General features: G+C 48.2%; 1 protein-coding gene across 1 annotated transcript; it reads left to right on the forward strand.

Moving 5' to 3' along the window:
- Positions 1–600: 600 nt before the first annotated feature.
- On the forward strand, positions 601–15,267 carry LOC103770236 (myelin transcription factor 1; the record flags this gene model as incomplete). Its single annotated transcript, XM_008937490.1, has 10 exons — positions 601–755; positions 2,988–3,050; positions 3,297–3,365; positions 6,667–6,729; positions 7,333–7,416; positions 11,491–11,712; positions 12,264–12,355; positions 13,283–13,386; positions 13,474–13,617; positions 15,023–15,267. Coding segments are annotated over 10 exons (1,137 nt in total), but the record flags the coding sequence as incomplete, so codon positions are not given.
- Between the last annotated feature and the right edge of the window lie 650 nt (positions 15,268–15,917).

Raw genomic sequence — 15,917 nt, forward strand, 5'->3', positions numbered from 1 at the left:
TACCAGACATCAGCTATGGACAACCAGGCAGGAAGCAGATGCTCTTGGATCTGCTGGGCTGCTCTTGCCAAGGAAGAACCCACCACTTGTCTTGGTCCTGGGTCTTCAGTGCTTTCTTCGTTGTAAATCCTTTCAGCTCATTGGCACCTGTGGTGCTCCTGGTGAAGGTTCCCAGGATAATATTTATCTGCCACTGGCCGTGTGTGCCACTAATGTTGGTCCTGCTGGTGGAGAACCCAACCATTACCTCCTGGCTGGGGTGAGGGTCCTGGCCCTGGCAGCAGCCATTGCCCCTCTGCCCACAGGGAGGCAGGAGCTGCTGAGGATGAGTCTGGGGGGATTGCACTGATCTTCATCACTTCAAGACCTGGGAAGAGCCAGGTGTAAGTGCCTGTGCAGGCGTGTTTGGCATATTTCCCCCATGAAAAGGGGAAATGACAGACTATTGGATCTCTGCTTTGGGTACTGTGAGGTGCTTCCAAAGGGCTCAGAAGAGCTGGTGATGCTGCACTAGCTGGGATGGACCTGGGATCCTCTTCTACCACGTCTCAGCAGCAATGACCACCACCACAACCCCTTTCCCTGGCTGTTTTCTTGCAGTCAGAGCCTGCTGCCCACTCTTTTGCCTCCTCGGAAGCTGACGAGCAAGAAGTGTCGGAGGAAAACTTTGAAGAACGAAAATATCCAGGGGAAGTTACTTTAACCAACTTCAAGCTGAAATTCCTCTCTAAGGACATCAAGAAAGAGCTGCTCACGTAAGTTCTGCCTTCTTATCTCTTCCTCCACAACATATAAAACAGGTACCCAGCACAGCCAGGCTGGTAGGAGGCAAAATTTGTTGGCAATTACATTTTAAAATGAGAAGTGTAGTTCCTTTTCTTGAGACTGATGGGTCTTATCTAAGCAGTTCAAATGAAGGCTCAAAGAGAAACCCTGTCCTCATACAACTGCTGATCTTTGAGGCAAAATATGTTCCCACATGGCCTTGAAACTCTGCAGTGATGAAGGGAACTTTCTGGGGAGCTTGGCACTCTCAGGGTTCGTGGATGGGACTGTAGAAACCTCCTTACAGGGCCTGTTTTCACTGGTGTTTTCCTGCAGGAGTGTTTCTGGCAGAGCCATGGAGCCTGCCCAACCTTCTGCCCCCTTGTTTTGGGACACTGGGGGATGCTATGGAGCCAAGAGCACCTGAAGGACCTCAGTACCTTCTCGATGGGGGTGTTGAACCACAAGGTGCTTCACTGGGAAGACTCGTTGGCTGCTTAATGTGGAGCAATGGGTCCCACCACCATGATACCAGTGGGGGTGCAGCAAGATTGGTGTCATGCTGCATCTTATTCTAAGCCAGCTCCCATCTGTGTGCTCATGGCATTGGGAGGGGGGAAATACAGACCCATACCTCATATGTTTTGATCCCCAAATTGATGGTTAATGCTCTGAGACCGACCCCAACGCTGCAGCTTGGACCTGGCTCTGATCTGCTGGAACGTGGGGATCAGGCTGGAGGTTGTGATGGGGAGACCTCCCAGCAGAGCTGCTTTTCTGGGCTTCTTCCCAGTGCATCTGACCTTCCTACGTGTTAAACAGGGAAGAGTCAGCAGGCAGGGTTTGGCTGACCTTATACAACACAGCTCCTTACTTGGGATGCAGGAGGGAGGCTGAGGGAGCAGAGAGGCACAGAGGACATCCATGGGGGTAGAGCAGCAGCAGCAGCCTCCCTCAATGAGCAGAGGGAGTTTTTCCAACCAGCTGCCCTACTCAAAGCTCGTGTGGCCTTTTTTAAAACCCAGCAGCAATGTAAATGATGATTTTGAGGTAGGCTGAAGTCCTCCCATGCTTTAATTATGAGGGCAGAGAAATTTCCTCAATGGAAGCAGCCCCGGAATAAATAAATGGTGTCGTGGGCAGCTCTGAGTCTCTCTCCCCATTTCTCATCCTTGTTCAGCCCAAGGACTGGAATGAATTAGCTGGAGTTAACTCGGGAGCAGACCTGTGCCTGGGTGTAGTTCTTGGGCCACCTCCAGGCTCTGATGGCAGTCGTGGTGAAGGTGCTCCTCAGCTCTCTCTTCTCGTTGCACCAGTGGGTGCCACGTAGCAACACATCACTGCTGCTCAAACAGCCTCTTTTGGTGCTGGCTCTAGGGCTCACTGTGCTTGTGTGGGTGTGAAAAGGACTCGTGGGTGAGCAGAGAATAGGTGAAGCCTCAACCTGCTGGGCAAAACCATCCCAGGTCCGAGGACATGGGTTGAAACGGGGTCAAAGGAGGCCAAAAAATGATGTGAGGGCTGGAACCCCTCTGCTATGAGGCCAGGCTGGGAGAGTTGGGCTTGTTCATCCTGGAGAGAAGAGAAGGCTCTGGGGAGATCTTCTGGTGGCCTCTCAGGACTTCAAGGGGCCTGTCAGAAAGCTGGGGACAGACTTTAGAGCAGAGTCTGTTAGGACAGGACAAGGGGGGATGTTTTTAAACTAAAATAGGAGAGATTTGGAATAGAGAGAAGGAAGAATTTTTTTTTATGATGATGGTGGTGAGCCCCTGGCCCAGGCTGCCCAGAGAGGTGGTTGCTGCCCCATCCCTGGAACCATCCCAGGGGAGGTTGGCCGGGGCTCTGAGCACCCTGCTCTAGTTGGGGATGTCCCTGCTCCCTGCAGGGGGCTGGACTGGGTCACATTTAAAGGTCCCTTCCAACCCAACCCATTTTATGACTTGCCTTTTTTTTTTTTCTTCAATTTTTTCATATTTTTTTCAGGATCCTTGTGATCTTTTGGGAACAAAAAAAGGGAGGAAGGGGAGCTGAAAGGGCAACAGCTGGTTTATTTGCATGCAAACCTAGAAAGACATGCCAAGGTCCAGCGGAAGGAGCTGGTGAGAGAGGGGTCTGGCCACAGGCAGCCCCGGGGGGGGCTCAGCTGGCCCTGCAGGTCCGTGGCTCTCGGGTGAATCCGTTGCTCTCCAGCACTCATCTCCTTGTTTGTTGTCGTTGTCCAGTTGCCCAACCCCAGGCTGTGATGGCAGTGGACACATAACGGGGAACTATGCCTCTCACCGCAGGTGGGTTCACCTTTTTTCTTCCATGCTTTGGACTCTAAAGACAACTTTTTTTAAAATTTCTTTTACTCTGTTTTTTGACCACACGGAGAGTTTGGTTCTGTTTCCTTGTTTCCTCCCCCACCTCCTGTTGCCCCTCTCCCTCCCCATGCCCTGGCCCCTTTTCTTTTTCCTTTTTTTTCCTTTTCTTTGTTTCTTTTTCTTTTTTTTTTTTTTGCTTATCCAGATATTCCCTCTCTTCTCTTTCAGCCTTTCTGGTTGTCCTCTTGCTGACAAGAGTCTCAGAAACCTCATGGCTGCCCACTCTGCTGACCTCAAGTATGTTTGCGCTCAACTTGGAACTCCTTTTTTTTTCCTTTTTTTTTTTTTCCCCCCCTTTTTTCTCTTTTTTTTTTTCCCCCCTTTTTTCTCTCTTCCCCCTCCCTGCCCCCACTGCCCTCTTGCTTTGCTTTTGCTTCTCCATCCCCTCCCTTCTCCTTTCAAAGAGCCCATCAAAATCTGCCTCTGAGGAGCTCAAGCAGAGCCCAGCAGCTGCTGCGTTGGGAAGAGGCAACGGTGGAAGGAATATTTTGGGGAGGGGGGATGACAGCAGCGAGCAGAAATGCCCTGGACCCCTGGCACATTTCCTTTGGGCACTGTAGATGTATCTTATTTTGCATTTGGCATCTCTTCCCAAGCTCTCGTTCCCTAGTTCGTGCCATCATGCTTTTCATTCCATGTTTTTGTCTCTCTCAAATAATCCAAAGCCCAGATAAAGGCCCACACTTTATTTTTGGGTAGAGTCACAGCTGGGAAAATAGCACCAGGGCACAGTGAAAAGAAGCCAACTCGTTTGGAGAACCTGAGATGCTAATTTATGCTCAATTTTAGGGGCTATTTGGGATGCAGCGACAGAGGTTCCTACTCATTTCCATGGAAGTTGGATGTGTGAGGGGATGAAAAGAGGAGGCTGGACCCTGAGCCAATGGCAAAGGGCTCGTGGGCAGCCAAATTTTGGTGTTCCCATTTCTGCTCCAACTTGGGTTTGACATTTTCATTCAAATATCATCCCCCTCTTCACAGCTTTGCTGCTGTCTTCCCAAAACTCCTCATATTCAGTGGGAGCTTATTCTTCACAAGAGAGTTCTGAAATGCTCTCCTAGCTTGCTTCCCCTGAAGAAAGGTTTAACAGAAATTGTATTTAAAATAGGTGGAGACACTGAGGGGGGACCCAAACCCTCCTCACCCAACCTGCATCTTTGAGGGAAAGCTAATGGTGAATTATTTTCCAGCATCACTTCCATGGAACCAGCCTACCTCTGGGGGTGATTCTCCTTTGAGCTCCTTGCTTTGCTGAATCCCATTTCAGGATAATTTAGACCCTGAGATATCCATAACTGTAACTGCAGAGTAGTTGTAGTTATCTTCTACTGAGAGTAAAACCTCCAGGAGGACTCCACATTGTGCAAGGTCCTTTTGGTCATGAAGGTGGTTGGAAAAGTCCCAAATCCCTTTTTGTTGGCCCAAATCGCAGTGTAGGTTTGGGACTGTCAGGAAAAATGTTCATTGACCTCCTTCTCCTCATCACAAAGGTGGAAAAAGTCTCTGGATCAGTTGATATGAATTGAATATGCCCGTGGATGGAAAGGACTCGCATGATTGGCTCTAAGTACACTCAGTTGTGTGTTATAGATGAGATACAATGTGAAAGAACCTCTTAAGAGAGCTTTGCTGAACTGCTGTTTCTCCAACAGCCTTAAAGAACAGCCCTCTGATCAGGCAATTGGTGTGAAAGATATTAAAAGCTCTCAGGAACCATGAGGGTTCCTGAGAAACCCAGAGAAAAACCAAACAGAGTCATCCCCCAGCCCGAGCATCGCGCTGAGCAACGTCCCCTGCTCCCCTCTGGCACCTGATGTCAGCAGTTTTTATCAAAATACTAGAAAAAAACCAGAATATTTCTGGCCAAAATGAAGTTTTTTGATGCTATTTCCCAAATATGGCTTTTTTTTTCCCTTATCCTGATGAGGATGGGAGCGGAGAAGGGAGGAAGGGAAGAGGATTTGGAGATATTACAGATAGAGCAGCCCCAGCTCTTCCCTACTCCAGATAAGGCTGTGTCAGTGTTTCTATTATAAATTCTATTTCAAGGGTTAATATCCCTGATATATAAAAAAAAAATAGCTCCAGGCTGGAACATGCAATAAAAGGTCTCCGTCGGTATGATTTGTCTCCAGATAATTAAAAATAAAAATCAAATCACTTCTCTCCTCTCTTTAAACATCCTGAAAGGCAAGAGGATTTCGGTGGTAGGGTTTCCATAATTTCATCCCAGCCTGCAGCTAGAACAACAAAGAAACAGTTTTCCTTTCAACTTTAAGCAGGGAAATGTCACAATCATCTCCTAAACCTGGAATTTCTAAATCAGTTAGAGAATTGGCACCTTCATCGAGGTCCTGCTGATGTGTCCCTTCTCTAGGGGGCATTTATGTGCTCCTGGGTCTGAGCCTTGGTCCTGATTTAGTCTCCCCGCCACCCTTCTAGGACCAGGATGTGTCCCTGCTCTCCCACCCTAGATAAGGTGATTTTTTTTTGGCCAATGGAGACTATTCAATGACCCCAACTATGTCACTGCCCAGGCCAGGAGCCAGCATGTTGCCCTTCCCAAAGGCATTGGCCTCTGGGGCTGCCCTTGGACCACCACATCAGTTACCTGGGGGGTCCTGGAGATGCATCAATCTCTGCTCTGCTGCAGGGCACCAACCAGGGGTACCAGGCACCAGCGACTTCAGGAATGGGGATCAAGAGAGCAAAGGCACATCCAACTCCAGTCAGAATCGAGTGGCTGAGCATCCCCTGCACATTTGGCACCAAAAGCTGATGGTGCACCATGTGTGGTGACCTGGTGATCTACAGCTTGAGGCTCCACAGGCAGCTGTCCCCCTCTGCAGACCCTCGTGTCCCCTGTCCATGGTTTTAGGGAAGGAGACCCAAAGTTAATCTAATGTTTTTCCTCCTATTCTCTCATTACTTCCCATCAGAGGCATTGGCTGGTTTTGGACTCCCAGGACCCTTCTGCTGCAGGGTGTCTTTGTCCTGAGTGGTTTAACCCCTGCCAAGCCACCCAGAACTGAGATGAGACCTTCTGTGGGGCTTCTTCTTGGTGGTGGCCAAGGTGGCCCCATTGTCCTGAGCTGTAGGCTAATTTTCTGGTTTCTTGTCTATGCTCACATCCAGTCCAATGGCCCTGGATGGTACCTGCTGTCTCCTTATGGCTTCCTCAAGAACACAGACACTATCCTGGAGGTCTTTTTTTGGCTCCTTATCAGGAGGTGTGCCCTTTGTGAAGGTGGGACCCATGTCCCTCTGCCAGAGAGCAGCCACCTACCATGCTGCCAACATCCTACTCTCTTCCCATCAACATCCCTCTCCAATGCCAACATGCATGAGGAGATCCATCAACGTTGGTGCTGTGGCTATTACCAACCAGAGCTTGTTCTTACAGAGGGAGAAGGGATGGGAGGAAAAAACTTGCTTGTGTGTTGACAGTGCCCTGGTTTCTCTTTGAAACGAGCTGTTGCAGAGCATCCCTCCTCTGCTCTCATCCCTGGGCTAACCCCAGCCTCCCTTTCCTCCTCAGGTGCCCTACTCCTGGTTGTGATGGCTCTGGTCACATAACAGGAAATTATGCATCGCATAGAAGGTAAGATCTCCCTTCAATTATTTCCTCTAGAGCCTCCTTCTGGGTGTTTTTTTGTTGTTGTTGTTGTTGTGTTTTTATTTTCCCCTGCAGTGGGCAGAGTTGTAAAGTTCTGAATAAAACATTAACGTTACTGACAACTGGAGCCTATTTTCATCTCTTTAATCTGACTTCTCTCTCTTTTTTTTTGATGTTTCCAGCATCTGATTAGAAGCTTCCTTCAACAGAATAAAAGACAAAGGGTCAGATTTTAGCTGATGCAATGTTCCTGTTAGTAATGCCACCTATTTATGACTTCTATTATCACTTTAGAGCATTAATAACAGAGATCTGAGCCTTATGTTTCAACAATTCCATTAAACGTCGCAGGCTGTTAGCAGAGATCTTCTTATCTAGACACCATTAATTACTGTCCATCTCCCTCAATTTTTTTTTTATTTTATGTTTTTTTTTTCCTCCTGACTTCTCCTCGTGATGTGAAGCTGCAAAACGAGAGAGATCAAAAAACACTGTGCCAAATTCAAGGGAAAGCTGACTGAAGCGGGGGAATAGCAAATGCAGTGATTCTGCCAGTGAGACAGCCCTTTCTTCTCTTTTTAACCACAGTCTGTCAGGCTGCCCTCGTGCCAAGAAAAGTGGGATCAAGATCACCCCAACAAAGGATGACAAAGAAGACCCAGAGCTGATGAAGTAAGTCTGGAGATAACTCCCTTTCGCTCGCCCCCCCTTTTGCCTTGCACGGATTTACGTGGGGCAGCAGCATCCATCCCACGTGCCCCCATGCCCAGGAGGCTCAGAGCATCTTCTGCCCATGCTGGAGCTGGTGCTGCCCAAGCTCCCTTGTTGGTCTGGGGGGAATTTTTCCCTGATCCCCAAAACGGTGTTGCCGTTTTGAAATGTGATAGGAAAACTGGATGGCAGGGGAGGTAATGGTGGATTATTTTCTTACCTGTTTTTGCAGATAGGATAAGTAGGCTGGCGTAGGCATCAGCAGTTCCCCTCTTAGCTATAGTCAATATAACACCTGGAAATATCACCAGTGTTGTAGAGGAGGCTGAAAACCCACAGTCAGGTGAAATGTCACGGGTTTGGGGGACAGCAAGGGGTAGGTGAGGGGTGCTGGCAGGCTCGCTTCACTCCCAGGAACATGGTGCAAATATCCAGCCCTGAGCTGGGTCAGGAGCTGGTAACCCACAGCAGGAGAAGTTTTGTAGAGTCCTTGTCACGGCTGAATATTCAAACTGAACAGAAAAAGCCTTTCTCTGTTGCCTCAGGCTGAATGTTTCAAAACATCCCAGGGGGTTTATTCCTACTGAGAACAGAGATTTTTACATCCCTCAGTGCACCTCAGGAGCTTTCATGTGCTGTGAAATCCGTTTGTCCTGACTTTTGGCAAGCCTGAGCATCATGGGCTCAGCATCCAGGGCTTGATGCCAGGTTTGGGGTCTGTCTCTCAACCCTTCCTGCACCCACAGGGCATCAAAGCCTTGAGAGCAGGGCTGGGGCCAGCACTGACTCCAGGAGCCTGTTTTTGGTTAGAGCCAGAGCATCCCCAGCTTTTCCAGAGCCCATCCACTCATCCCAGGTGGAGATGGGTAAAAAGAAACATGAAAAAACTTATCAACCTCTTCCCAGAGCTTCTAGATGGCCACAAGTGCTGACACACATCCTTTGGCTCAGCAGGCTGTCCCCAAATATATCTTTTCCTCCTCGTTTTAGCCCTAGGGCAGCTCTTGCCCTTGCAGAAGAGCAGAGGTGGACACCTCCACAGCCCTGGGGTTTGGCCTGGAGCAGAGGCTGAGTGGGAGCAGAACCAGCCCCACGGGGGCTGGGGGAGATGGGGATGTGCCAGCCAGGGGGAAGGACCTGCAGAAAAAGCTGATATTTGAGCCATCTGCTCTGTTCTTCCTCCTCGGCGTACAGGAAGGAAAGGCTCCCAGTTAAATGAGCCGTGTGATAATTAGCAGGAGTTAGTGGAGTTTATTAAAAATTAAGCAAGCTACTCGAGAATCCTTTTTTTTTTTTGGCTCAAATACACTCCATTGCTGGTGGCATTGTGACTCTGTGCCATTAACCAGCAACACAGCAAAGGGAAGGACAAGCAGCAAAGGCTGTCACGCAACTGCTGGCTCTGGCACGCTTGCTTCTTGCACGGCAGTTGGAGGTCCCTGCTTGGGAGGTTGCCCCTCTCCATGTTTTCCCCAAGGACACATGCCCTGTGAAGCTGGGGAAGTCAGGGCTTTGTTCAGCTTTTTGGGGCAGGGACCGGTCAGGGATGTGCCAAGTGGGTCCCCCAATGTGGTTTCGCTGCTTCCCAGGGCAAGGGGAAAGGGGCTTTTCTATGGCTGTTTTGTTACAGAATCATAAAACAGGGTTGGAAGGGACCTTAAAAATCATCTAGTTCCAGCTCCCCTGCTGCTATACAGCTGGTGCTTGTATAGGAACGTGGGACGAGCTTGTTGAGACATCCCCAGAAGAACCAATGATCCCTCCTGGCATCCTCAGCAGGGGTTGGGTCTCTCCTAGAGATGGATCTTCTCTCTGAAGGTGCAAATGCTGGGAAGCTAAAATGGCAAGAAATATGGGACATCCAGACTCCTAGAAAGCTGATGGTGTCCAGCCCTGGACTGACCTTGGTAGGTGGGTCATGGCTCTGCTGCTCCATCAGGAGCTGCTCAGCAGGACCATGGTGGTGCAGATAGGGCCGGGTGGGCTGTGAGGGTCTCTGTGGCATTGAGGCAGGCATTGCCCAAGGTCCCACAGCACAGACAGCAACCCAGGAGGAGCAGAAGCTCCTCCAAGATGTGCAAATCAACAAGGTACATTGATGCCCTCCCCCTAGCTCGTGTTGTGCCTCCTGCAGCAAGGTGTGCCCGGCCCCAGATTGACTTAAGGAGCTTTGGCTCTAAATCCATCCTCTGTCTGCACCGAGTGCCACTTGGAACCCAGCCGAGTTTTGCACATCACCACCGAGGAGAAAGTCATTTAGTCCCTGTTGTTTTTGCTGTTCATCCTTCAAGTAATTTGCTCCAGACGTGATTGAACAGATCACCTCAACCTTCAGCCCAGCCCTGGCACAAAACGGAAGCATCCGCGGCCGCCTAATTGATCGAGTGCTGCTGGAGCTTCCCTTAAATACTAATAACTTAAAATAAAAATAAAAAAAAAAATAAAAGCTTCCAAAGGAGCTGTTTCACACAATAAGGCTTTGGTTTATTTTTTAACAAGGAAAATGTAATGAAAGTTAAATTAACAGCGTAAAATATGTAACAGTCGGGCCGTAACGGCTGCATACTAAATGCTGGGGTTTGTCTCTCTCTGTCTTGCTCTTCCCCCCTCCCCTTCTCCTCCTTTTCCTCCTGAGGATTCAGTAATTTGCTCGTGATCATATAAAAGCAATGATGTTATGAATTTACTGAGGATCCTGCTGGCAGGGATATTATAAGTGAATTGTGCTGCATTTGCAGCTGATTAAAATCGAGATCAGCATTTTTCAAATTACCTTGGGAAAAAGGCTGGGTGTGCAGCTCCCCCCCCTTTCCGCTGTCATCTCCCTTTGGTAGGGGATGTAAACAATCAGGGGAACTGGTTTTGTGGAGAAACGTGCCTTGTGATTTCCAGGAGCAGCTCTGTGGATATTTTTCGGGGGAAACTCCAAGTCCCTAACTGCTTTCAAAGCCAGAGCATGGGGTTTATTTTGGCCGTTTCCTACCTAATTCCACCTCCCCTCTTTTTTTTTTTTGAGCAGCCTCCCTCGAGTAATAAACTTTTAACTGCATTTATAATTGACTAGCATCTTTAAATAAATGCCAACCACAGCAGAAACCTTAATAGACACACCGGGCTCTGTCGAGTGGCTGAATTTAGTGACTACACAGAGTTTGTGAGCGGGGAGGGAAGAGGTGCCTTTTGGAGGCTCTCATCCTCTTGGATGAGCTCAAGTTGTGTCAGAGCTTCCTCGGCACCCCCTGCAGCTCCCCTCTGCCTTAACTGGCCACAGACAGGGGCAGAAGCACAGGGGTGGGAGGGCTTCTAAGCCTCCTTGATGGTAATTCCTTATTTATCCCCTCGTGAGTGCAGGTTGATCTGTTGGTAGCTGCAGGATGTGAACCAGAAGGAGGAGGAGGAGGAGGCAAGTGAGGCTGTGGCTGCAGGCTGAGTGATGCCCCAGGGTTTATTTGTCCTGTCTGATGGGGTATGGGCTCAGAAACCCCTCGGATGCCCTCCTTGCAGAAGCAGGTTTGCAGCTTTTTGGTGTACAGGTCATAGCTTGACCAGCTCCCAAGGCTGGTTCATGGAGAAGGGTTGTGTCCCTGTGGCCACAGACAGTGCTCCTGGATTGCTTTGACTGTGCTAGTGTAGGGTGCTGAAGCTCCAGATGAGATCCCCGAAGTGCAAATGCTTGCTTCCCAGGCTTCCTCAGTTCTGCTCATCCATAATATCCTTATAGAATCTTAAAATCATGGAATAGTTTTGATTGGAAGAGAACTTAAGATCGAGTCTAAATATTAACCCAGCACTGCCAGGTCCCCACTGCCCCGTGTCCCTCACCCCACGTCTCCACGGCTTGGAAACCCCTCCAGGGGTGGGGACTCCACCACTGCCCTGGGCAGCCTGGCACAGCACTGGGCAACCTACAGGGAAGAAATCGTTCCTCAGCTCCAACCTCAACCTCCCCTGGGGCAACTTGAGGCTGTTTCCTCTTGTCCTCTCCATGTCCCTCTTCATTCCCGTGCTGTAACTGTGGGTCCTTCCTGTGCCCAGGTGTCCTGTTCCTGGCTGTGTTGGGCTGGGACACATCAGTGGGAAATACGCCTCTCACCGGAGCGCCTCGGGGTGCCCTCTGGCAGCCCGCAGGCAGAAGGAAGGGTCACTCAATGGCTCCTCGTTTTCCTGGAAGTCCTTGAAGAACGAAGGTCCAACCTGCCCAACGCCAGGCTGCGACGGCTCCGGCCACGCCAACGGGAGCTTCCTCACTCACCGAAGGTAAATCCCAGGGTTGGAAGCACCAGGAGCATGACAACGTTGTCCTGGACTAGCCTGTCAGTGCTGCTTGAGCATTATTCACCTCTTCATGCAAGACCCCATATCTGGTGCTTTTGATGTTGACCTCAGCCAGGTTGGAGCTTTCTGCGTGGAAGAAAATGTTTAGTTGTTTTTAATATTGCAACGGTGAGATGTGGTTTGGGCAAAATCATCAAAAGTCCTTCCATGAGCAAGCCAGAACAGGACCTTGGCACCCAAACCAAGGGGCTGATGCCTAAAGCAAGACAGGCTCGTTTTACCTTCCTCACCTGTCATGCCCTTTCTTCTAGGAAACAATGTGGTTTTAATCTTTGCTGGGAGAAAATGGCTCTTGCTTTATAAATGGGGAGTTTTATGGCAGTATTTATAAAGCAATTTCCTCTGTACCATAAAAAGGTTTTAGAACAGTCTCGCAGCGGGAACTCCACTAAATAGGACGTGCTCTTGTTGGGAACACAAGCACCTATAAATACCAGGAGTTTACGAAACCCATTTTTACTTCTTTTTTTCAGTTTGTCAGGGTGTCCAAGAGCTACTTTTGCTGGGAAGAAAGGAAAACTCTCAGGGGATGAAATTCTCAACACCAAGTTCAAGACCAGCGACGGTAAAGGACGTTCACACTTTTTGCCTTGTGGTTGCCTCGGGGTATTGAGCCCGTTTATCTTTTTCTTTGCAAACTGGGAAGGTTTTGACAACTAAAATCTGGCCACAGATTTGCAAGGACATGATGTGCTATGAACACCCCAACGGTTGCTTGGATTTGGGGGTGGTATGGTGCTGGCACTGCTCCCCGAGTGACACACTGGATGGGAGCAGGTGAAACGCTGGAGATTGAGCTTCCCTGGTGAAATTCCAGGCAAAAAGACTTAATGCTGAAATCGAGATATTCTCTGAAATATTCGCTGACGTTTTTACAAATCCCTCGCAGTCATTCAGCGATTTCCACCTATTCAGGGCTTTTAATCCTGCAGATATTTCTGGATCTGGAGTTTTGTTAGCGCCGGCACTTTGCATTTCCAGCGCTGTGACTGAGGTTTCTGTGGTGTTGGACACGGTTCAGGCGTTGTACTTGAATCCTTATAGAGTTTGGAACCTATAAATACCCTCACTCTGCTAGAAATATGGCTTTCGTTTATGAACCTCCTATTTTCTAATCATGATATGCATTAGTTTTTTTAAATGGCATCTTCTCAAACTCAGGACTGGAGAGAACGACCTGAGTTTTCAGGGCAATCAGCCTTGGAGGGTGCAGGAGGTGCTGGACTCCAACCGCTCTGCTGTCGTTGGCTTTTGCATTTACATACTGACCTATAAATTATCATTGAACCGTGATGCTAAAAATGTTACTAAAAAAAAAAAATTAAAAAAAAACCAACTAGGTGAGATGTGAATCCCATTTAGAGGAGGTAAAAGCAAAGGTGAGGACTTGGAGAGCGCTGATGTCTACGCGACAGAAAGCTCAGCAGAAAACTCAAGGTTTTTGCTTTTCCCATGAGTGTTTGCTGACTCCCCGTGACCTTCTCTCCTGCAGTTCTGGAGAACGATGAAGAGATCAAGCAGCTGAACAAGGAGATCAGCGAGCTGAACGAGTCCAACTCGGAGATGGAAGCGGCCATGGTGAAACTGCAGTCGCAGGTTCGTGTCCTCAGATGCATGCCTGAGACTTGGGGGCTCATGGCCAATTCCTCCAGGTAACCCTGCCCCACCCTCCTTGCTCCGCAGATCTCCACCATGGAGAAGAACCTGAAGAACATTGAGGAGGAGAACAAAATCATAGAGGAGCAAAACGAAGCCCTGTTCCTGGAGCTCTCAGGGTTGAGCCAGGCTCTAATCCAAAGTCTTGCCAATATCCGCCTTCCGCACATGGTAAGGAACTTTGACAGCTCTCAAAAGAGCCATGACAAACCCAGCTCATGATACAGAGGGGCAGAATTTCACTCCACACACCTCCGTGTCCTTTATAAGATCAGTACTTTTTGCCTATCTCTGAAGCTTGCGTTCTATCTCCCTTTTGTTGTCCTTTTCTGCTTTGTGTCTATTGTTCTGTCCCATTACATCTGGGAGCATTCTCACAAAATGGGAAACTTTATCAAGGCTACCCGGTGCCTTTTAGGCTAAGACAGCCCAAGCAGAGATCAGGAGGGGATTGGATTTCAACGTCAGAAAGATCTTACAGCTCCTGTAATAATGCAGGTAGTTTCAATTTGGTTTTGAATAGCTGGCAGCCAAAGAATAGCATTCTTAAAGAGACTGTATTTTGTTTAATTTAACAAGGTCTAACAGCCCACAGCATGTTACCAGAGGGTTACAGCAAAATGAAAAGACTGCATTAAAATAGTAAAACCACAAAAGGCTACTAATTACCTTCTCTCTGTTCCCAGGAATGTAATTACTGTTGTCAAAACCAGGTGTATGGAGGAGGGGGGGGGGCATGTGTTTTTGGGGAAGCTGTCCTCTTACAACTCCTCTTACAACTCCTAAAGACCATCACAATGATCAGAGGAATGAGCTTTTGATTTTTTTTTTAATTTTTTTTTTTTCTTGCTATCATGTCTCTTTTTTTTTTTGGGAATCCTTTTCATTAGGGTTGGTATTTAAATTCAGGCTGGTTGGAGAGAAGCCATCCTCCAGCAGAGCCGTTTTGGAGAGTATTCACCCAGCTGCCTAACTGGCAGAAAAGCGCTCGCTGAGTGCTTTTTTTTGTCAAGTATTTGACACATAAAGGTCAAACAAACCGTTCAGCAAATATTTTTTCAAGGTTTCGGGCAACTCCAATTAAACAATGCCCACGAGACTTGTATGCTCCTTTCATTCCTGTTCTATTTCTTCCTTCTCCCTTCCTTTTTTCCCCCCATTAAACTCCAGGTTAGACAATTGCAAGGTTTCCAAGCACAAGCTGTACTGCAGTGGCGTGCTGGCGTGGGCAGATGTGAGCACAAGGTGACCAGGCTCCTGTCCTAACTTTGCCTTTGGTTCTTTTCCTGATGCTTCAGCAGAACTCTTGTCCTCCAGCCCTTCCTTTTCATGGCTTAATTCAGCCTTGAGCCTGTCAAACCTCCTGCACCCGCTTAACCTGGTGCTGTTAATAATTCCACGAGGCCAGGGCATAAAATTAAGGACCCAGTTAAGATCTGGCAAGATCAGAGGTTCCATGATGAGCCTCCCATACGTACAACACCACACACAAAAATGCTCTGATGCGGAAGCCTTGCAAAGAAACATCTCAGCCTCTCCCTTTAATGCTTTTATTTGGCTTTTTTTTTGGCTACAGGAGCCAATTAGTGAGCAGAACTTTGATGCATATGTGAACACGCTGACCGACATGTACACCAACCAGGAGTGCTACCAGAACCCAGAGAACAAGGACCTGCTGGAGAGCATCAAGCAAGCTGTCAAGGGCATCCAAGTTTAGTGCCAGGGGATGGAGACGAGCAAGCAGGCAGACTGTAAGATGGAACTTTCCCTCCAAGTATTCAGGTTTACAAGTTACAAAACTTGTTTAATGAATGAAAAAAAGGAAAAATTTAAAAAAAAAAAAAAAAAAAAAGGACCAAAGCGTAACCAAGAGGCCATTTCTGAGAGGTGGAACTGATCGAACTCAATGTTCTCGTTTACTTAACTTTGGACCTTCTTGAGAAAAGTGGGATTTTTTTCTACCTGGACCATGAGGTAGATCAGGATGGAAGGTTAAATTCTCCAGTAGGCTGTGGGGCTTGGTAGCTGGTGAAGAGTGGATCCAAGGGTTAAAACCTTACAAGAACAGGGTCTTGTCTGATCCAAGACTAGCGTATGACTGGCTTAAACCCTCATGTTGTCTATGGTCGTATGTCCAGATCACCTACTCACACATGAATTATGTTCTATGTTGCTACAAGTGCTGGAGCTGCAAGCTACCTGTAAATCTGAACCTGTGCTGGGCCTCCCAACCCCGAGGTGTTCAGATATCCACTGGGCATGGGAACTCTGAAGTATTATAAAGTAGCTTATTTTTATTTTCTGAAAGAAATCCGAAGAGCAGTTCTGGATCTCCAGTGGAAAGCGCAATGGAAAAAAAAAAAGGTTCTCAGGGAAGCTTTTGGAGTTTGCAACTACAGTATTCCTTTGTCTGTCTTAAATACGAGAATAGCTATTATGAATAGGCCAATACCAGATATTTCATGCAGAAG

This window comes from Merops nubicus, unplaced genomic scaffold (assembly GCF_000691845.1).
Source record: "Merops nubicus isolate BGI_N331 unplaced genomic scaffold, ASM69184v1 scaffold15673, whole genome shotgun sequence".
In the NCBI taxonomy this organism is placed as follows: Eukaryota; Metazoa; Chordata; class Aves; order Coraciiformes; family Meropidae; genus Merops; species Merops nubicus.